The sequence below is a fragment of the Phocoena phocoena genome, chromosome 19 (assembly GCF_963924675.1).
Source record: "Phocoena phocoena chromosome 19, mPhoPho1.1, whole genome shotgun sequence".
NCBI classification, from domain to species: Eukaryota; Metazoa; Chordata; class Mammalia; order Artiodactyla; family Phocoenidae; genus Phocoena; species Phocoena phocoena.
The window spans coordinates 23,928,631-23,952,015 of record NC_089237.1 but is presented as its reverse complement, the minus strand read 5'-3'; the positions used below and the strand labels follow the sequence as shown (position 1 = coordinate 23,952,015).

The following is a 23,385-nucleotide window of genomic DNA, read 5'->3' as shown; positions in this document are numbered from 1 at the left end:
ATATGCAGTAACTGGTCTTGTTTCAAGAAAGCTCCACCTGTAGTTTGTTCCTATCTCCACCTCTCTATTCATGTTGGCTTTTCCCAACAATAAGCAAATGAACAACAATTATCTGTTCAGAAACAGAAGCCAAACTGTTGGCCAAATGGCCAAAGAAAGCCCATTTCTGTGATTATGCCTAAAGCAATAGGAATCTTCAGAGGTGTGAATTAAAATAGGTTTTTATTTCATGAAATTCAATTTTTGTAACTCATATAATACAGTAGAGAACCTCAAATATTCAGAATGTTTACTTGATCCTCAGATTTATCTAGGCCCTTTGTTTTCTCCCCCTACTACTATTTCTTGCCTTTTAGCTACTTCATTGGTTAGTGCCACTAAATAAACAGAAACAAAAAGAAAAAGGGCATAAATAGTAAGCAGTTCATATCAGTAAAAATACCAGTCTTTCACATAGCAAACCCTAAATGAGGTTATCTCCATGGTCTTCAATCATGGAGTCTAGTCCTCACTCATCACCCACCTGCCCTCCCTCCCCCTCCCCCCTCCCCCCTCCCCACATCCTTCCCCACCCAGTCTAGTGGGAGCCTAGTGGGCTGGAGTCTAGAGGGCTTAATTAGCAGTGGCAGTTCTGGGCCACTACGTACTCCAGAGTTGGGAACACCAAAAAGCAGTTATCACCAAACTGGGGAGAAGAGTCTTATGACAGAAATCATAGGAAGTCTGGGTTATAGATTCTCAGCATGTGGAAATCCTGGGAAATAAAGACGGAAGGGGAAGGGAAAAGAGACACCCTAAAAGGCCTTAGAGCCACAATTATGTTGTGACTATGGAAATAAAATAAAGATAGGTTTCCCCACCTGACAGACTAATCTCCACCCCTGACCCTTCCCCATCCCTGCTCCATGGCAGAAACTCCCTTTAAGACAAGCCTTTTCATTCCATAACTAAGGAAAGAAAAATGGCTTAAAACTGCAAAATACCTAGTGAGCACATTTGTCAACAATAAAATCAGATTCAAGTGTTTATTCCTATTTTCACAGGAATAAGACCGTTCAGAAACCAGAAAACACTAAGCAACTCAAGGGAGGGGCTGACCTAAGGACCCATTCTGTTAATTTTGTAATTTGTCTTTCTTAAGCAAGTGTTCATTTAACACACATTTATGGGGCATTAACTGCCCATGCTAGCTGCTAGGGATACAAAAGGTGAGTCACGTCCCATTTCTGTCTAATGAAGGTCTATCTGATGAAGTCCATTTATTTTCATCTAGTTGAGGCATAGAAAAACTGTGGGCAGAGGTAATTCACATCCCAAGGGAGAAACAGACAAGAGCAGGCAGCAAGAAAAAAGACAGGGAGATGAGTATGACAGGATGTGGTTAAGGGCCACCCAGGCTTGCCACAGGCTGTATATCCCGACTCTGAAATGTGGCTTTCAATTTCCTGTGCCTTTGTCCCATTTCTGTGGACCACTTAGAGGTGCTTAGATAGATGTCTAAATCTAGAGATCCCACAGCTTATCACCACCACCGTCATGGACCCCCAAACAACTTACCATGTGTCGGCGGAGTATTGTTTGGCTCTTCATGTATTTTAAACAGAATTCACACATGTAAAGACGTCCCAGTCGTGCATATTCCTCAGGATAGGGAGAATGGTACCACGTATCAAGCTCATAGCGACCAAAAGCAATTGTTTTAATCATGTTGCTCCCCTCTGTGATTTGGCCTTGCAGCCTTAACTTCTCCTATTGTAGACAAGAAATTAAGTCAAAGGAGGATTAGAATTGATCATTTCTGTTGTTGTTAAGCTGTGTGCACGCCACCATGCTAGGCTATGAGAAAAAAAAAAAATCAGATTTGGCTTCTATCTCACGAGAAACTTGCACTGAAGAGAACTACAGGAGCACAGATAACCAGAACTAGGAAGCTTACAGAAAATGTAACTATCTGCACTGCCCAGAGCACAGACCTCAATAGTGGCTTTTCTCTGCTCCCTGCCACACTCTGGGCCTCATCTCCTGAACAAGTCCTTGGTAAAATTTTATTTTTACCAGCCAGAACCAAACTGAATGATAAAAGGCAAATCTATCACAAATACTCCCTACACCTTTACGAAACATTCTAAAACTAAACAAAAGATTCTCTAGAATGTGCTTTACATATCTGCAGCTTTTATAAAGCTGCGAGGATCTTCATGACATACAGCCATGGCAGCCATCCTCTCAACTTAGGTCCTTTAAAAAATATTTTTGAAAGAGGGATGATGCTTTAATTCTGGAACCTAAAGCTAGAAAGTATTTTTGGATGCCTGTGCCCACTCAGCGGCTATGAGTTTGCTACAGAAATAATTTTGAATAACCAGGTAAAGAGTTGTGAAAAGCTGACCTAGGAAATGCTCTGTTCCAGGGTAGGAGAGAGAAAACCAACAGCAGCAATCCAGCCTAGCCAAGGGCAGCTATCAAACCCTGCCTCCCACAAAACTTTCAACAAGTCTTTTCGAGAATTTTTAAATAAAGTATTCAATATAATTTTTTTAAAGAGGAAGATGAAATTCACTTTACAAGCTAAATTTCCTTGAAGACATTCAATTCATTAAATCCGAGGTAAACTCAATCACAATTCTTTTTTTTGGCAGCACCGTGCATCATGCGGGATCTTAGTTCCCAGACCAGGGATCAAACCCATGCCCCCTCCAGTGGAAGCACAGAGTCTTAACCACTGGACCACCAGGCAAGACCCCTCAATCACAATTTTCTTAAAGCAAAACTGTTGAAAATTCTGCCTAGGGAATCAAAACTAAATGGTAACTATAAATAAAAATCAGAAGAGGAAACCATCTTAATACATGAAACTAGGCTGTGTCAAAGAATAACTTTCAAATATCTGACAACAACTGTGTCCATTATTCCTCTTCACCGTTCTCTTTATTCTTTTATAACTGTAATGAAGGGCTGAGGCAACCCTGCAAAGAGGAGTTCCTGTTTAGGTTAAGAGGACAACAGAGAGGGGTTATCTCCCAGTCTAGAGGTTCTCGGAATTGCAAATGACCCACCTGACACAAAGGGATACCTGTTGTTTTACCCAGCTAACCACCGCCACAAAACAGGTCCTTCCAGGAGTTGAGGTGGGGAGGAAAAACTTTAAGGGACGAGGGAAAGGAGGAGGGGTAATTAATTTTAAATATGAATGGGAAGGAAGTAAGTCTCAAATAAGGATGGCTGGGGGAAGGGGAAAGAGTCAACCAGCAAGGTATATTTAATCCCCATCAAATTGACTGCTAATCATTTTTCTTGGCAGTTCCAAGTGCCCCTCACAAGTGGTCCTCAGCTTGGAGGTTTTACTACTCACCAGATCCTCTGAAGCCCGGGCTTGTGCTCTTCGGAAAAGATCCAAGTCATACTCGCTAGTCAGGTTTTCCAAAAGAGGTTCCCGAGTGTTCCCATAGGTCTGCCTGTGTTCCTAGGAAAATAACCAGAGCGTGATACTCTCTGCTTCTAAGAACTTAATCTATTGCATTTCAATGGATGCCAACCAGGGGGCCAAGGACAACCATAAGCTATTTATTTAGTGCCTACTATTTGCTAGGCATTATACTAGGCACTAGGGATTGAGTACAAAATAAACTATCAGACAGGTTAATTCCAGAAGACACCCACTACCCACCCTAGTGAACCTGGAAAGGAAATGCTCTTATAATCTCTCCAAAAGTGAGTTTCATTCTTTGGAACTCTATGCTTCCATTTCTTTCTCTGAAAATGTGCGTGACAATACAAAGAAATAAAATATAACAAACCCAAAGGCACTACTAATTCCTAGAATCCTAAAATCTGGAAGGAACCTTGGTGGATACTCCCCATTTAAAAACAAAACCAAATAAAAACTAGAATCTCTACGCTTTCGAGTCTAAGATTTTAGACTGAATAAAATCTGCAGGTAGGAAGGGGCAGTTGAACTAAGCAGTCTTTTGTAAACTCTTTCACTTGAACTGCTGCGGCACCCACCACTGCACGACCCACCAAAGGTACCGTAATGCTCCTACTTTAGAACTCCAGCCCAAGTGCACTGGAAAAAAGGCTGGCCTCTGAGAAATGTTTTACTCAATATTAAGCAAGAACAAGGGACAGAAAAGACATAGAAAATTAGAATCATAGAAATAATCCAGTTTTAAATAAGTAACAAATCTTACCATGGCAGTCACTACACAAATTTCCTTTCACAAGAAAGAAATTCCACAGGGGAAACTTCGCTTTTAACCTTTGATTCTAGCCCTTCCCACTCCGTCCTAGACTCCACCTCCTACCCAGAGAACAGAAGATAATGGTTGTTAAGAGGAGCAGATGGCTCATCCCAGGAAGAACTCAGTAGACTTCGCTCATATATTATATGAAGAAACCACTCACCAGCATCTATTAAAATTTCTTCCGCTTAATCTAAAATTAAAATTTCTTCCGCTTAGTCTGGGCCCATCTGATGGATATCTTTTTAAATTTGGGCTGTTATCTAATACTTGGGTTTTAAGTATAAGTTATTTCTTCTAGTCTCATGAATTTTTTTTTAAAAAGCTTTAAAAAATCCTATCCAGCATTTTTACCAGGAAGGTTCAGTCCAAATAACCTAGCCCAAACTAGTGGAAAGCAAATGTAAGGTAAATTTCAGGAGGTTTTACTTCAGACACTCTCTCTACCTGTATGATTCTGGGAAAATTACCTCTCTAAATCTCAGTTTCCCATCTATAAAACAGGTGAAATACCATCCATCTTTGTAACAAAGGTTATGGGAGCAACATAACCACAGTGCCTACCTAGCACATAAGCACTCAATACATGGTATTATCGTATTATTACATCTCTACCCAACTTGTAGATAAAAACACTGAACAAGACAGAGGGGAAGCATACAACTTCCCCCCCACAGCACATTTCTCGAGCCTTCCCTCTCTCTACAAACCCAGCACAGTCTGGAGCAGGTGTTTAGCTACAAACTCACCCCACAGCCTCCACACATCTCAAATTGGACCATCTCCATTTACTCGTAAGGGTATCATTTTTAAGACAGTGATGACTACCACACTGTCTTAAAAATGATACCCTTATGAGTAAATGGAGATGGTAGTAAATGGTAGTAAATTTGCTACAAAAGCAAATACATAGTTGGGCATATTTCTGTCTTAATGAAGCCATGCTAAGTATTCACAAACCATACTTTTTAATAATCTATTCTAATGACTAAGTAAACAAAGAGTCCAACTCCATGAAAAAATAAAAATACACATCAGAAGAAGATGCCAAAACATTAACAGTGGTTTATATCTGGGAGGGTGATTTTTTTTTTAATTTTTCTTTTCTATTGTTGGTATTTTCAAAGTAAATGCTATGAAGATATTTATAATAAATCTTTACTTAAAAATTAATATTTTGTGCAAAAAAATTTTGGAAGAATTTTTAATAAAACGGGGAAATCAGCTTAAGATAAGTAAATGAAAACACAGAATTAAAAGCTGTACTTATAATAATATCCAAACTATGTAAATAAGGCATTGTAAAAAGCTAGAAAGTTTTATCTCAAAATGCTAGCTTATTTTTAGGTAGTAGGATTAGTGTTTTATTTCTGAATACTTTCCTTAATTTTTCTATATTTTTTTCTATATTTCTTTCTTTATTTTTTATTACAAACGTGCACTACTTTTAAAACTAGAAAAATAAATTAAAACACTACAAAAAGACCTATTATACAATGTATCACCCAATGAATACCTTTTATCATGTAGGTATTTTATTCTTCCATTAAAGGAAATGCACTACTGCTTAGCTTGAATACTCTTCCTTACACAGACATCTCCAACACCATGGTATTTGTTCGAGTGGGTAAATTTAACCCTTTAAACCTAAAGTGAGGTTTACAAACTAAAGGATTCAATTTTTTTTCATCTAAATTCTAACAGTATTTTGTTTTTCGAGGACTCCCAGTTCCATTCTTATTGGGGAATTATATAGAGTGAACTCTGACTGCCAGAGTCCTGTTACTTACAGAGCATACCAAATGGCAAATGTGAAAAGCATAATCTTAGTAACCAAAAGGAATCAAATGTGATAGCAAGAGTCCATGGTAATTAAATATTTAACTTTTTCTCACCATATATTTCTCTTTCTGTTCTTTGCTCAGCCCAGAATTTCTTTTCTTCCTGAGTTCAGCAACCTTTTCCTTATATCGCAACTGCCTCTCTGTTGGTGCCTAAAAAGAAGGAGAAAATTGAGAAGTTAGCTAGAAAACTCATTATGTAATTAAGTTTCTAAATGAAAGTAACATACACCAAAGAAGGGGTGGGGGTGCGGGGGTGGGACGCCAGATGCATTACGGGCGCCCTGTGAATAATGCGGTAATTTTAAAACTCTAAATGGGGTTCCCTCATCACCTAGAACACTACCCTGTCAGTTAATACGAGCTCAGGAAATGTATAATACTTTAATATTGATCCAAACAGAATATAAACTAAGGATGGAAGCAACGGGAATAAAAGATCATTTCAATTCAATAGGCATTTACTGAATGCTTACAGTTTTCCAAGTACTGATACGAAAATGAATAAAAATTTAAAAACTGATTTAGAACCCAAGATAGACAATGAAGACAAGTGTAGAGTGCTTTTACCTGCCAAGCACTGGGAACAGGTACTTTACATGCATAATTTAGCTGACTACACTGCCAGGTAGGTATTATTCAAGGAAATAAAGTTTAGGGAGGTTAGCTGACCTGCCCAAGACCACACAGCTAGAGTAACAGAATCGCCGTATTCAAATCCAGATCTGTTTGGCTCCAAAGTCAAACTTCTCCCTCATCACCGTGCCTCCTCTGCTATCCACTTATAATCTAACCACAGAAACAGACATCCATATCATGAGCTATGTGTATATAATATGTGCCAAAGGCTAAACTTACAATCTGAGAACATTGCAAATAGGAATACATGAGGAAGAAATTCATTAATGGTAGAAGATTTGGGAAGAATTCCTACAACAGCTAAGAGTTGCACAAGGCCTTGAAGGAGAAACACAATCTATTCTTGGTATAAGTATAGAGTTCTAGGGAGAAAAACAGCAAGAGAAAGACCAAAGGCATTCAGGGGGAACAAGGAATTAAATGTAATCAATGGGCATGAATGTTCAGAGAGGCAGAAAGATTAGAGCGAAGCACCATCTTGGAATCCAACAGAAAAGAAAAGTAGAAGAAAACTGACATAAACAACAAGCGTCAAATGCTAAGGAAGTTACTGGTGACATTGGAAACATACCACCAGAGCAGAGGGGCCTGGAAGTAAATTATAATGGGTTAGAAAATGGATGCAAATAAGGAAATAGAGCAGCAAGTATAATCTTTCAAATAATCAAGATCACCTATTATTACTAATATTATTATTACCATTATTATTATTATTCTAGGTAGCACGATTCCTTCTTTTATGAGGTAGAAGCTTTTTTCTTGAAAATTCACTATTTGGAAAAAGTACGATTCTAAGTTTATGACCGAAGACCAGTTATCCAGACACAGCATAGAAAACGAGGCATGGATATACCTAAAGACCATGACAGGGCAGAGGAGATCCAAGACTTGGCTCTCCAACTGTAAATGGCCAGAGCTTTAACAAGGCCCGTACCTGGTGCCTGGTTGCATGCCTGTTGTTGTCATCTTGCCTGTGGGACAGCATCCTTTCTTCTATCTGCTTATCCCGGCTCTGTGCTCTCACCTGCAACCATCAACAACGTCAATCAATCCACCTGCCTCTAAGACTATGTTTACTTAAAGTGCAAGAATACAATAGTAATCCCTTGAATTTACACTGTACTTTTACTTTCAAAGGATCTTCACATTTAGTATCACAATCTCTATAAGAAATAGATAAGGCAAGCTTCACATTCTGTTTTCTCAGCCATTATCTGAGAATCAGAGAAGTGAAATAATTACAGCTAGGTGGTGGTAAAGCTAAGATTTTAAGTAAGTCTGATGACTCTGAGCCTCTGTACTCATTCCATTGTGCAACAGTATGTGTGAGGAAGTGCAAGAACAGCGTAAAGAAGTACAAAGAAAAGGTTAGATACTTGGGATCAAGTCTATAGAGAAACTTAACTCTGTAGTTATGACCTTAGACAAATCACATTAGCTCTCCAAGTCTCAAATTCATCTTCTGGGCAGTGAGGACTCATATCCAACTCCCTATTCTACATCAACACTAAAACTCAGCACGGTCAAAACAGAGTGACTGACGCTCTCCCACAAATCTGCTCCACCCCGAATCTTCCCGGTAGCAATAAATAGCAACACTTTCTAAACAACTGATCAGGTCAAAAACTTGAACGCCACGCTTGATTGTTCTCTTTCTCTCCCACCTCACAATGGATTCATCAGCAACTCTATCAGGCTGCCCCCCTCCAAAACATATCCTGAGTCCAACGAATTCTGACCATCTCCACTGACAATGACACTAAACCAGGCCACCATCTACTGCCTAAGCCTCAGACACAGCCTATCTACCCTGTGTCAACTCTTGCCCCCTCCAGTCCACTCTCCACATACCAGCAAGCTGTGATTTTTAAACAGTGTTTATGATACTACACCACGCCTCTGTTAAAGCCCTTCGAATGCCTCCCACGGCCGTCAGAACAAAAACATACTCCTTTTGCCAAGGCCTACAGGTCCTTCATGATATGGATCCTGCTTCTTCATTTCCCATCACATTCCAGCCACACTGGCCTACTTTCCACCCTTCAAATGCAACCGTTTATCCCTGGCTCACGGCCTTTGTGTTTGCCCATACTTCTCCTCAGGACCTAGACACAACTAACTGCCTCTTTGCCGTCACCCATGGCTCAGATAAAATGTCTTTCTCCACAGTCCAAGGAAAAGCACGGCCATACCCTGTCACCCCCAAAACAGTCGCTCTGTTTAACCTTTTCATTTCTCACAACATTACCACTACACGAAACTCTAATTGCTTACTAATTTTATATGTTGATTTTGCCTTCCCCCATGAAAACGTAAACTCATTGAATTCAGTCTTTTGACTGAATATAAAATGGTAATATCACAGATTGCAATCATTTACTGGAAAACTCAGAGTAATTCTGTACATGCAAGTACTTTAAAAACTCTGGGTTTTTAGTAAATGTGAGGAATTAGCCTAATCTTTCCATTTGGGATTCTAAATGTAATAAAAATATGTATCTCTCAGAAATTCTCCTGATCCTCACAAGCACATGGTCCAGTAGTAAAGATGGATTATGCTGAGCCTGATTCCCCTTGTGAAAAAGAGCACAAAAGAGGAAAGTACAGGAAATGCGTTCCTTTTTTCAGAATTTTCTTCCCCACACTGAAAATTTTCTTTTTCTTTTTCTTTTTTTTTTTTGCGGTACGCGGGCCTCTCACTGTTGTGGCCTCTCCCGTTGCGGAGCACAGGCTCCGGACGCGCAGGCTTAGCGGCTATGGCTCATGGGCCCAGCCACTCCACGGCATGTGGGATCCTCCCGGACCGGGGCACGAACCCGTGTCCCCTGCATCGGCAGGCTGCGCCACCAGGGAAGCCCTCTTTTTCTTTTTTAAAAATAAATTGCTTAAGGCAACATGTTCATACTGCTATCAGCCAACAATTTAAAAAGTTATACCTTAAGAAGACTTTTATGTAAAACCATCCATAGTATCAGATCGTTATATTTAAAGACAAGTGGTAACGGACAACTCTCAAAAACCAGAGTTCACAGTTATTTTCAGAGAAAGAAGCACCTCATGACTTGTCAGCTTCTGATGCAGATGTTGGAAGAGCTGTTCCTGTTTTGATCTGGTCTCACGCTAATGGGAAGATAATGGGAAGACCTACCACTTCTACAGAGAGCAGAAGAAACTGCCTTGCTTATATTAGAGATCTGGGATGAGGGAAGGTAAGAGTAAGTATCCACAACCTCAAAATCCACGTGAGCACTGAAAGTATACTACTCTGCTGAAAGACTAAACACAACACAGAACGAAACTTTCCCTCCTGTGGTCTACTTGTAAATAAGAGAACATATTTCTGAATCAGGGAGAATTAATGTTAGCTGGGGAATCTCATTTTTCTCAGGAGGAAACTGGCCCAAACAGGCATAAACCTGTTATCCTGGCCTTCTTAGCAAAATAACAACTACAAAAATGACAATTAATACTTTGGTCTAACCAACTTGGGTAACCTGTCCAAATACTACCTGAGCAATGCATTTAATTAGTAACATTTTCAACTCCTGCTTGCCCATAATTAGTTTCTTGGTTCCTCCTTGGTAGCAACAACCCATAGAGAAACATACAAAATAGGATCTTAGGCTCTACTCCTAAATCCATTATTCCAAACCCCAAAGGTTATTTAGAACTATATTTTTCAAGAATGTAAGACAAGAATTAGCCAAGAGTAGGTGTGATTGAGAGTAACAAAAAGAAAAGTATTTCACAGAAACAGACAAAGAAAGAGGAAAAGAATTTTGAAAAACTTTTAAAAAGCAAAATGTCCTCATAGATTTATAAGAAGAGAAACTAATGCATAAATATTGAGATCACATATTTATGCAAATTATTCCTTAGTGGAAAAGGTCCCTAGCAATCTTTGAAGATAATTTTCAACAGAAAATATCAAAGCACTTGGAGGATGATGTCCCAAATATTCCATAGATAATCACATTGTTAATTTCTCTCAAAACACTCACTACGTAGAATAATTCATTTGTCTGTTTTTTTGTTTTAAACACAGTTGTTTTTTATAATGTTTCCTCCTCTAGAATGTAAGAACATGGACCTTGCCCATTTTGTTCACACTGTATCCCCGTTGTTTAGCCAAGTACCTGGCAAATGGTAAGCACTCAATAAGTATATGTTGAATAAATGACAATACAGTTACCTTGCATTCATCAGCTGAGAGATTATGATAGAGAGGGCATCCTGATATAGAGAAATGTCTCTCGTGTTTTCCTGTAAGGTGTCCTGTTAAAGGAGGAAAAAACTTAATCTCAAGATGAAAGATTTAAGCTTGTAAAGTCATATTTTTCTCTACCTTTTTTTACGGTATCATTTTATCACGTACATGTCTGATTACAGATTAAATCCATCAAAGGTAAGTGCTGTTAGGGTCATAACTTGCACCCACAATAATTTTTTTTCTTCCACAGGTTGGATCTAGCAATCTTTGAACACACTTGCATATATTCAGTATAAATTATAGCTCCTTCTTTTCTGATAATTCTTTCTCAAATTCCAAAATGTCATTAAGCCCATAAACTTATTTAAAAGGCACAAAGTTGGGCTTCCCTGGTGGCGCAGTGGTTAAGAATCCGCCTGCCAATGCAGAGGACGCAGGTTCGAGCCCTGGTCCGGGAAGATCCCACATGCCGCAGAGCAACTGAGCCTGTGTGCCACAACTACAGAGTGTGTGCTCTACAACCCGCGAGCCACAACTACTGAAGCCCGTGCGCCTAGAGCCTGTGCTCCGCAACAAGAGAAGCCACTGCAATGAGAAGCTCGCATACCACAAGGAAGAGTAGCCCCTGCTCACCGCAACTAGAGAAAGCCTGCGCACAGCAACGAAGACCCAACGCAGCCAAAAATAAATAAAATAAACGAATTTAAATACGTAAATAAGAATAAAAAGCACAAAGTTACAAGCAAGAATATTTTCTTTTGGTGGAATTTAACTTTCCTATGCTAAACTGATCAAGTCATATGTATAGTAAGTACTTTCCTTTCTGTTATGCAATGTTATCCAACCTGAATTGAACTTTTTTTTTTTTTTGGCTGTGTTGGGTCTTCGTTGCTGTGCGTGGGCTTTCTCTACTTGCGGTGAGCAGGAGCTACTCTTCATTGCGGTGCACGGGCTTCTCACTGCGGTGGCTTCTCTTGCTGTGGAAAATGGGCTCTAGGCACGTGGGCTTCAGTAGTTGTGGCATGTGGGCTCAGTAGCTGTGGCTCTCAGGCTCTAGAGTGCAGGCTCAGTAGTTGTGGCACACAGGCTTAGATGCTCTGCAGCATGTGGGATACTCCTGGACCAGGGCTCGAACCTGTGTCCCCTGCATTGGCAGGTGGATTCTTAACCACTGTGCCATCAGGGAAGTCCTTTTTTTAAAATAAATTTATTTATTTATTTTTGGCTGCGTTGGGTCTTCATTGCTGCACACAGGCTTTCTAGAGTTGTGGCAAGTGAGGGCTACTCTTCGTTGCGGTGCACAGGCTTCTCATTGCGGGTGGCTTCTCTTGTTGTGGAGCACAGGCTCTAGGTGCGTGGGCTTCAACAGTTGCGGCACACAGGCTCAGTAGTTGTGACTCGCGGGCTCTAGAGCACAGGCTCAGTAGATGTGGCACATGGGCTTAGCTGCTCCGCAGCATGTGGGATCTTCCTGGACCAGGGCTTGAACCTGTGTCCCCTGCATTGGCAGGCGGATTCTTAAGCTCTTCGCCACCAGGGAAGCCCCTGAACTTCTTTCAAAAATCAAAAGAAACTTATGAAAAATGGAGAAGGAAGTGGCCTTTTCTATCATATAAGGAAACATACCTTGATAACTTTGGACCAGATTAAATATATTCATTCTTTTGGAGGGGTGGCTGGTTTTGTTTAAAGATTTAGCCTTCTTCTATAATCAAACTTTTATATTATTCATTCATTCATTTATTTATAAAATACATAATCAAACTTTTAATCAGGAAGTTTGCACAAGGCCCTCTTAAGAAGGGAAGATGAAGATATTAGGAAAAACAATACAGAAAGCTCATTTTATCTAAAGGGGTATCTCTTCATTTTTCTATTTCTCATGGGGTTTGTGAAAATACACAGAGAATTGATTATCTCACTTTTATATGTCCCTTCAATCAAAAGGTTCATCAAACACCTAAGATTGAGAGGGATGATGAGCCAAGGCTAATGAGATAAGAAGATAAGTTAGCTAAGCTAAATTGCAAATCTACAAAAACCTTTATCTTTCTTGGGGTAAAGGAGACATTTAAAAGGGATTTAAAAATTATACAAGATTTACAGAGTAAGCTTTAAAGGGTAAAAACAGGGAATTCCCTGGTTGCCCAGTGGTCGGGGCTCTGTGCTCTCACTGCCAAGGGCCTGGGTTTGATCCCTGGTTGGGGAACTAAGATCCCACAAGCCTTGCAGCGCAGCCAAAAAATAAATAAATAAAGGGTAAAAACAGTCCAAGTACTGGGGGAGAGGGGAATTAATATATGATATGCAGGAGGCCATTTCTCCAGGACTATATTATTTAAAACGTAATCTTAGAGATCCACACATTTATCTTAGACACAAAATACTACCCTCACTGATCAAACACTATGTACAAAATGTAAAGTATCACTGCTATGGCAAGCTTTTTAGATACTATGCATCTGTAACTTCTGAATAAATTATTCAAGTTTGTTTTATTTTATAATATGTAAACTACAACCAATATGTCTATATTAAAAGTTTTAAAATGATAGCTGTTCTATTGACCTAGCAATTCCACTGCTATGAATTTATCCAACAGATTTTCTAGAGACACCAAAATACATACATATAAGGCTATCAATTATAGTACTGTTCAAAATAGCTTTAAGAAAAAAAAAGTTAAAAAATGAGAAACAATATAAATGTCAATCAATACAGGGCAATTTAAATAATTTCTGAACTTTCAATATAATGGAATTCTCTATATCCTTTAAACAGATGGACCTCTGAGTGCCAATAAATATCTAAGATGTCAAACCATTGTATATTTTCCTTTTTCTAAATAACAAAAAAAGAAATACATGTACATATACACGTGTGCTATATATGTATAGAAACTTAGCAGCATTCATAAAAAACTACCAATAGTAGTTTTATATCTAGGGCATGGTTCTGGGGATATGAGTGAAGGAGAACTTTTACTTAGCACTCAAGACCTCCTGTAGGGTTTTAGTTTTTCAAAAGCACATCCTACTTTTATACCAAAATTACCAACAAAAAAATAATTAACGACACTTTTGCCTAAGATGAAGAGTGGAACAGGATCCAGAATAATATTGGAAGCTCCGGTTCATACTTTTCAATCTTCGCCAATACATTAAAACCAAAAGTCAAGTAAACTTTCCTGTGATGCAACAGATTTTTATTTACCCTCTGGTCCACCACATTAAGGGTGCTGAGTCCAGGACATAAATAACACAGAATTAGTCCCCCACTCTAACCTCATTCTGGTCTGTCTCCTCCTCCCCATTCTGGTCTATCTGCTCCAGGCATATTGGCCCCTAAAGTATTCCTCAAAGGGACTTCCCTGGAGGTCCAGTGGTTAAGACTCCGTGCTCCCAGTGCAGAGGGCACGGGTTGATCCCTAGGTCAGGGAACTAAGACCCTGCATGCTGCACGGCGCAGCACCCCCAACCCTCCCAAAAAAATACTCCTCAAAGTGGTTAAACATTCTCCTGACCCAGACCCTGTGCACTTGCTGTTCCTTCTACCATAATGCTTATCCCCCAGATACTCAAATGGTTCACTCTCTCACTTATCTCAGGTTTCTGCTCAAATATCAGCATATCAGAGTGGCTTTCCCAACTCACACACGCTTGTGTGTACGTGCGGTATCCTACCCTTCACAGCATACATCTCCAGTTGATGTATTACACATCTGTTTTGCCTTCCCCAGTTAGACTATAAGCTACATGAGGGTAGGGAATTTGACATGTTCACAACTCCACCCCCAGAATTTAAAACAGTCAATAAGTATTGAATGACTGATTACACATAGTACATAAAATAAAAGTAACAATCTAAGGATGCGTGGATAGCAACAAGCAGAGCTGAGGAAATTTCCTTCTCCTGCTGTGTGGCAACGAGATCCTCTTACCGTCTGAAAGCATATTAGCTATCTCTTGTACTAGTGTTTATATACTGTCTATTCTTAGTTTTTCATTATTTATCTCAAGGAAATTAATTTAGGCCTGAAACAACTACCTTGAGTAACAACTGGTATAGTGTTCAGGGGAACTTTTGCTTTACTTATGCATTTTAAAGGCTTGAAATTACCTAAGAAACTGCTGGTAAGATCAGGAAAAGATCCAAATAAATAAAATACTAGGGAAAATGTACTGGTGGTCTGCAAAGCAGCAACTTACTCTGTTCTACTTTTTTTCTGAACCTGGTGGCCACATCCAATGGCTAAATTTTTAAAATTTATTTATTTATTTTTGGCTGTGTTGGGTCTTTGTTGTGGTGTGCGGGCTTCTCATTGCGATGGCTTCTCTTGTTGCGGAGCATGGGCTCTATGCATGCAGGCTTTGGCAGTTGCGGCTTGCGGGCTCTAGAGCGCAGGCTCAGTAGTTGTGGCGCACGGGCTTAGGTGCTCCGCGGCACATGGGATCTTACCAGACCAGGGCTGCAACCCATGTCCCCTGCAATGGCGGGAGGATTCTTAACCACTGCGCCACCAGGGAAGTCCCAGAGATGCTTTTATTCAAGCAGGCAATTCAGAGTTATTCTGAGGAGTGATCACTGAAGAGCCTAAGAAGCTAAGTCACAATGGAACACTAAACATTTCTGGGCGATCCTAATTCCAGAGGGAGAGAGAACCACATATCACAGGGTGTCATGAGGCTTGGGCACACTTACCTAGGGAGTTACAGCCTGGTGTAGGACACTTCATATTGAAATTGTAGCTTTCATGGAAGCGGCGGCGCTTGGGGCGATGAGAGAGATCACTGCCTGAGTCCTTCAAGGACATGTCCTTGGCAATGCTCTCATCGTGAGAAACGTTGGGGCTGGAGATGTCTATATCAGACTCAGAAGAAGGGGCATTTCCAGTTGGCGTTCGCGGTGGAGACTCATCGTGATCAGCTGTATTTTTAGTTTCTAAAGTAAAAGCAATTGGTAGAACTCATGAATGGGGTTTATTTTATTTAGAGGGTTATTATATTCAGAAGAGCTTATGGGCTTTCCAAGACCCTCTTTCTACGATTTAACCAGTAACTTTTAGCCACTTATCTGCCATAAAACTAAATAGAAAATGAAGCGAAACTAATAACATCATTCCTCTTTTGCAACTTTAAATCCTGACTAAAATTCCATTTGGAGTTTACCTAATGCATTTTACTTATCTGTGTTTCTCCCAAGCCCCAAATCATGGGTAATCAAAACTGGATGGGGATAAATCTTTAAAAAACATTACCACCCCACTCTCCTTCCAGGAGATACACAGGATGGAAGATAAATGAAAATGGTTCTTTCTGGATGACACTGAACAGACTTGGTGTGAGACTGTGAATGGACCTAACTCTAAATTAGGGGTTGCAAACCAAATGCCTACCGGGGCTGAGCAAGGCCAAATCGAGAGCTGACTGTCCCTCTCAAGGGGACAACTACTACTCAGTTCCAGCCAATTATTACTGTGGTGAATGGCCACCTAATGTTCCTAGAGCTTTCCATTTTTTAAAAGAAACTAGTAACTCAGGTTTTTACATGAAATCTTTGTTTTTACAAATACTGGCAACAAAACTTTTTTTGAAAAGTAAATACGGTTCCATCAAACCAGCTGACCAGACTTCCCTGGTGGTCTAGTGGTTAAGACTCTGCGCTTCCACTGCAGGGGCCGCCGGTTCCATCCCTGGTTGGGGAGGTTACACATGCCGTGGGGTGTTGGCAGGCTAAAAGCCTAAAGCCTTTCATCTAAGGCCTCTGATTTGGGCTGCTGAATCACAACCTCAATACCTTACCATTCCCCATTACTGATGGGTCACTCCTCTTCAGAAATTCAGAGATAAATGGACTGACAAGCATGGCTGTAAGAAAATGTGCTTTAAGCCTTCCGTGTCTGTGGGTAAGAGGTACCCAGTGCCTTTTGCCTACTGCAGGTCCAATCAAATATATTCCAGCTACTCTGGACCTCAAGAGCACTAGAGTACCAAACCTGACCTCAGCAAGACACAAAAAAGGAATCAGACACACCAGCATTCACCTAGCTGAATTTTGTATTGGGCATCTATCTATCTGCAGTGGCTCCAAGCCTCCCTTAAGAGGAAACTGACTAGACCCTCTCTGTAATGGGTCCAAATCATACCATACCCACTCACCTCTATCTGAAAAGTCAACCACTTGCTCAGTTTCTGAGCCGGATGAACGAGTCTGCCGAAGAGGGTATTTTTTCGGAGTCACTGGGGTAGGCTGCTGCTGACTACGGGTCACTCTCCTGGTAGAATAAGCAGGCTCCTCAGTGCCAAAAGACTGCAAATTTCGAACAGGACTGGAATCTGATCCCGATTTTTAAAAACAATAAAACAATTAAAGAAAAAAGAAGGAAATCTGTTTTATTTCCCAGTGGTATGACTTATTAGCACGTAGGCCCTCCTCTTCATATTTCACAAAATCCAACAAATCCTCAAAATATCCATTCTATTGAACTAAATACAAGCAAAATAGATCAGGTATAGAGATGCAATACAGCAAGGAATTAATAGTTTAGGCTCTGGAATCAAGACTGAACGTGATTCAATTCCACTTCACCATACTAACTAGCTGTGGCATCTCGGGCAAGTTCATCTCGCCAAGCCTGTTTCCTGATCTATAAAAAATGGGGCAAAACTAGTAGCATATTCCTCATACATTTTGTGTGAGAATAAGTGGAATAATTCATGTAAGGCACCTAACATGATCCCTAGGTAGCTAAATCTAGTGCTTTATAAATATTAGCTACGTCCTCTCTTTCTTCCTTTACTCTAACCCACCAGATAACAGATGCTCTACTACTAAAGGTATATCAATATACAAATATTTCCTTTCCTTAAGGATCTCTTTTTTTTCTTCCTGATTACCCTATCTGATACCCTAAAGCAAAATAATATTAGATTCGTAAAGGGCAAGGCAAGACTACAACTTTTAAAATTCTTTTGGATAGAGAAGTCTATTCTGAAGCACCCAGTAGCCTTTTCTCATCTCTACTCTGATGACACTCAAAAAAGGAATAAAAGAAATTCAGAGCTAAAGTTAAAGCATATTTTAATCAACAAAAAATCCTAACATGTGTATCTTACAGATTCTTCAAAGAAGAAAACTGAAATTCTCCAACTCTTGTGTAAAAGTTAGCACACAGCTAGGTTTTCAGTTTGCATACGTCCAGGGGGCTCCATTCACAATGTACTGATAGTCTACATTTTGCTTTAGAGAGGGTCATCTTACATGGACCACGCTGTGAACGGTGCCCCATGGAGTTGTGCGACTCAGTGGTCATAAAGTAGAACTAGAAAGAGACCCAGAGCTCATGTAATTCCTAGCTATTTTGAATATTTACAACTTTCAGGTGTCCAGGGCATGACCAATTATACTTTCTAAGAACACTTATGCCCATTCCTTTGCATATACTGTACTCTCTACCTATAATAACACTTTCCCATCTTTCAACTTGTAAATTCCTACTAGGTCCCGTAAGATTTCCATATCTGGGCTTCCACGGTACTCTATACAAACCTCTCTCAGAGCCCGTTCCACAATGCATTACCATACCAGTTTACATCCCGAACTAAACTGTGAGCTCCTTGAGGGCAGGAAGTATGATTTTTCTATCATGGTATTCCAGTACATAGCATAGTACCTGAATTATAGTAGCCATTTATCAATATTCCCATTATGCCAAAAGATAAAACTTAAAAGTTGAGAAATCAAGAGACAACATCTATACTTCAGCTCAAATATTAGATTCAAAAATAAAGTAAGGAACAGTTGCTGAGAATGTTCCCACTTTCTTGCTTGAAAGAAGAGATGTTTTTCTCTCATTTTGCAACATGCTTATACAAAGCACTAACCAAATCAACACTGTTTAAGCGCTCTAAGTATATTATATTTTCCCTCTTAACTTATTACCGCCTGTTGATCATCAGCTTTCTGTATTCATTACAACTTTCTTTCTTCCCCAGCGAACCCCAGAGCAGAGCCAAGAGGGTTTAGGGGTACCCTCCAAATCTAAGCCCAGATAGCTAATTGCACTAGAGAACCTTCCGACACCAAGATTCTCTGTTCTTTACTACCAAAGCAAAATTCTGGGTATTTACAGTTGATAGTTAGGTCAACTATTTATATTTATTACCTGTACCTGACCATATTACAGAATTAAACGTGGCTTTAAAAGTATTGGGCCTCCTATAATAACAAGTTCAAGAGACTATTTTAAGTCCCTAGGCCTAAACCATTCTAACGAAAGTGAAAAGATAGCATTCTCATTTTACTGATAGGGAAACTGTAATCTATAAAAAATTAAATGACTCAGGACATACATGTGTCACACACCTATTAAACCAGACATAGTTCCTTTGGGTCTACAAATTGGACAGTACCCCCAACAGAACCATTTTTAAAAACCTGATACTTCGCAGTCATTTACTCTGCATTTTACCAGATTCTGTCATCAACATCAAGACATGGGACCAGTTTCCACAGTAACTAGCACCATAATGTGATGTCCAGTCAGCTGTGAGGTGTGGTCAGGAAGAAGGAAGCCGCCTTTTACCTTGGGAACTCTGGCTTAGTCGGGCTGAGGAGCGGGTGACTCGGGCAGATCGCCGGGATGTGCCATCACTCTCTGAACTGTCTGTGTGCTCGAGATCTGTAGAAAAATCGGAATCTTCGGTTCCATCTGAACTACTGCCTGCATTCCTCTGTAACACCATAGATCCAAACATTAGCACAGAAACATTTACTCTGTGGGTTTGAATTAACACTGGGAAAAAAACGAACTGTGATACTGAAAACACCAAGTTCAAACCTAAGAAAGGATTCCACAGACAACTTTCCTTTCTTTAGAGCATTTAAATGAAACAACCTACAAATAATGCACCCTTATTAAATAAACACAGAAAGAGAATTCTTACTGTATTATCGTTAATTCTGAAACAAGTCCATCTGGAGGTCAGTACCACAAACTGGAAAGTATTCTACTCAAAACAGATTGGTTGACATAACCATGTACTTACAGAAAGTCCAGGGTAATGAGAAAAATGTTAGTACTAGACCCCACTGAAATTCAGAGTAGCTTTTGTACAAAGTCTCCATGAACAGCTATTACATTTTTAAAAACTACACACTAATTCAAAATGTCATGGTCCACAACTCTGATCCCAAAAGAACTTAAGGAGAAAAAGAGTAACATTCTTCTTTCTTATCTACTTTTGAAGTTTCTCCACATGAATGGCAAAAGTGCTTTAAGAAAGGGGGGAAGGGAGCGGCTTGCACATGAAGACTCATAGGTATGCAAAAACAAAAGGTTTTTAAAAATCATCTTTTAGGGCTTCCCTGGTGGCGCAGTGGTTGGGAGTCCGCCTGCCGATGCAGGGGACACGGGTTCGTGCCCCGGTCCGGGAGGATCCCACATGCCGCGGAGCGGCTGGGCCCGTGAGCCATGGCCGCTGAGGCTGCGCATCTGGAGCCTGTGCTCCGCAACGGGAGAGGCCACAACAGTGAGAGGCCCGCGTACCGCAAAAAAAAAAAAAAAAAAAAAAAAAATCATCTTTTAAATTAATAATTATTTGTCAATTGTTAGCCTCCTGAGGCATGATTAACCATAAAGATAACTTTTATCAACTGAGCATTAACACTATACCTTTTACTAAACCAGAAAGAGAAATGTATTTGCTAAAAAGCAAAAGAACACCAAAGTTTCAAATTACAAGTCCCCAATTCTTTATTCAAAACCCTCAGGACCAGCTGTATTTAGAATTCATAACTTTTTAGAATTTTGGAAAGGGAATAATTTGCATATATGCTGCAAATAACACCCTTTCTGCAGCAAAATATGTAAACAATCACACTAAATGAGACACACGAAAACTCAGGACAGTTTAGGACAGGTTTTGTTACCAAATAAGTTACTAGAAAATTTACATTTTCAAGAGCTCTTTGTATTTGGGAATTGAAGAAAGGGGACTGTGGGCCTATTCCAAGGCACCAGTACTATTCCTGCATTTGGTAAGCCTTAACATAAATACCACCTGTCAATGTACGTCATTTTAGGAGACATTAAAAAGTGTAAATATTTGAAAGCTTCTGTGAAGAGAAACATTTCTTCAGAAGTGAACAATACCACCCAATTTTCCAAATATTTCAAGTCTAATCTGCCCAGATAATGAGTGGAGGCCCCAGATAGGGTCACAGAAAATTGATAGGATAAAAGGGGGAATCTTAAAGGTCATCTAGTCCAATTATCCAGATATTTGAATCCCTGATCATCTCTGACCATCCCTTCCTGGCTTGACTGTAGAACTCAGTTCTTCTCTCTGGCTTTCACCAATCTACTTCTCATCTTATTCCAGAACAGACTTAATTGCTCTCCCACTTCCCTGACACTAAGCTTTGTACATTACTGCCAAATAGAGAATTTACTAGATCCTTCTACAGTTATTTATATGTCTGTTTTCCCCATCAGACTCTGATTTCCTTAAGCCAGGGTTCACGTCTAATTAATTTCTGAATCCCCAGCAATCAGCATGTAGCAAGTAGTCAATAAGCATTTGTTGAACTGAATTAGATTTGTTCTATAGTCCTGGCTCTGCCATTGCCTAATTGAGTAGCTTGGGGCACTCCAATAAGCCTCTGTTTAGCTGAGAAAAGAAGGGATGGGAGTGTCCTTAGGTGATCTCATAAGTCCCATCTAATTCTACAAAATTTCTGATTTTACGAACTGCATTTTCTAGGCGCTGTCCAACTAAGGAAACAATAATAATTACAGCTTAGGAGCAACAGGCCAGAGTGGGCGCTGGTTCTCCACCACCCAGTCCTCCGCTTTGTTGTGTCCCCCGCGGGGAAAGGAAGGATGCTCCAAAACCCCGCCTCTCCTCCTATGAGCATCTCCAGACGGAAGAGAGGGGGATTCGTGTCACCCAATCGCGGCCCCGCTAAACCGCGCCCCCACAGGACAGACTGCCAAGCCCAGCCAATCAAGAGAAAAGGGATCGTTCTCTACCGCCAGTAGGAGAGCGGTGGGGCCGGGCCCAGACACCGCCCCCACACGCGGGGAGGTGACCGTTGAGCCCAAATGGGCGGTGTCACCAGCCAATCAATATGCTTCTAGACGTTTCAGCGACCAATTAACGAGAAGAACGCCTCCGAGCCAGGCAAGCAGAGGGCGGGAATAGTTGCAAGCATAGGCCGAGGCCAGGGTCGGGCCCACATTTTTCTGTTGGGTATGGACAGAAGAGAGGATTGCTGAGCTAGATTCGGGGGAGCGGGAAGTTGGAATCCAACCACTGTGAGGCGTGGCCAACTGCGTCACGTTGCTCAAAAGACTGTCCTTAGAAACCCGCCATCCCTCCTGTCCCGTTCCTCTCACCTTCCTTCGCGGCATTGCCGGCGGCTGCGGCCCGACGGTTCCGATTCGGGCAGCGGCGGCAGCAGCAGTAGGAACGGTGGCTCCGGCGGGCTCCGTGGCGGCCTCTGTAGCAGTCCCAATCCTGCGTACGATCCCAAGTGCCTCCTGCTTCACAGCGTCTACAGCCTTCTGCGCAGGCGCCGCGGGCTGAGGCGCTTTTTCCTCTATTTCCGGCTGGGGTTCGCGTCACCTGACGTTACGGGTCAGAGAGGATGCTGGGAGGTTCGTTCCTCCGGTGAGGCTACTGAGCGCCATTTTGGACTTGGTCAGGAAGTGACACCGATGGTGGAAACCGGGGTGAGCCGTGTTTAGTTAGGGGAATGGCACCCTTTGTAGGCGTGGGTAGCCATTCCTGTTTGGGGCAGAAGCCCGACAGTTGAAGTTAACGGTTCTCATCTTTACCTTGGGCAACATTTCCCTTCCCGGTCGTTTTAATTTCCGAAGTCGGAGAAGGAAAGCCCCAGAATCCATCAGGTTGCTGAGGTTTAACCCCTTCGTCGCCGAATTGGCTAAAGGACGTTTCCGTTTATGACATAAACTCAAAGTTGGGAAGGGCTATTTTGCAGAAGAAACTATATTTTAACAACCATCCTGTGTCTCAAAGTGGTGAGAATGGGGGCTTGTGAAAGGAACGAAAGGGTAGCGTCTATCATCGGGAAGTTTCTTGTCTGGTAGAGGAGACATTGTCCTTGCCCTTAGCGAACAGCAAGTAAGTTAATCCGTTCACTCGCGAAAGGAGACAGAACCATTCTCCAGAAGCTGTAACTCCAAAGAATTACCAATTTAGTTCTGTGGTGAGCACATTCTGTATGGGTTTGAGAGCCTTGGGTGGCCCGCAGGGTGAGAGTGCGTGTGTTTTGTGTGCGCCATATCAGCCGGAGAAGCATTGAACCCGTTAGCCCAAGTGACCTCTCGAAATGCAGATGCTTGAGCCAGGAGTTGGGGGAAGGGGGAGGAGGAAGGAATATTTTTAGTAAAGCTGGAGCTCAGAAAGGCGTTGATTTTTAAATAATAGTG

General features: G+C 41.0%; 1 protein-coding gene across 6 annotated transcripts in view; it reads right to left on the bottom strand.

Annotated features, from left to right (window-relative positions):
* KAT7 (lysine acetyltransferase 7) overlaps positions 1-22,344 on the bottom strand; it is a 28,784-nt gene extending 6,440 nt beyond the window's left edge. Inside the window, exons 1-9 of one of the 6 annotated variants that reach the window (XM_065896370.1) lie at positions 22,330-22,344; positions 19,516-19,663; positions 17,090-17,266; positions 15,633-15,872; positions 10,914-10,996; positions 7,656-7,745; positions 6,137-6,235; positions 3,353-3,463; positions 1,558-1,749 (exon numbers count right to left, since the gene is read on the bottom strand). In XM_065896370.1, coding sequence (XP_065752442.1) covers positions 1,558-1,749; positions 3,353-3,463; positions 6,137-6,235; positions 7,656-7,745; positions 10,914-10,996; positions 15,633-15,872; positions 17,090-17,266; positions 19,516-19,663; positions 22,330-22,344 — 1,155 coding nt within the window. The remainder of the gene's footprint in view (positions 1-1,557; positions 1,750-3,352; positions 3,464-6,136; positions 6,236-7,655; positions 7,746-10,913; positions 10,997-15,632; positions 15,873-17,089; positions 17,267-19,515; positions 19,664-22,329) is intronic. The other 5 variants (XM_065896371.1, XM_065896372.1, XM_065896373.1 and 2 more) reach the window with 5 other exon arrangements.
* Between the last annotated feature and the right edge of the window lie 1,041 nt (positions 22,345-23,385).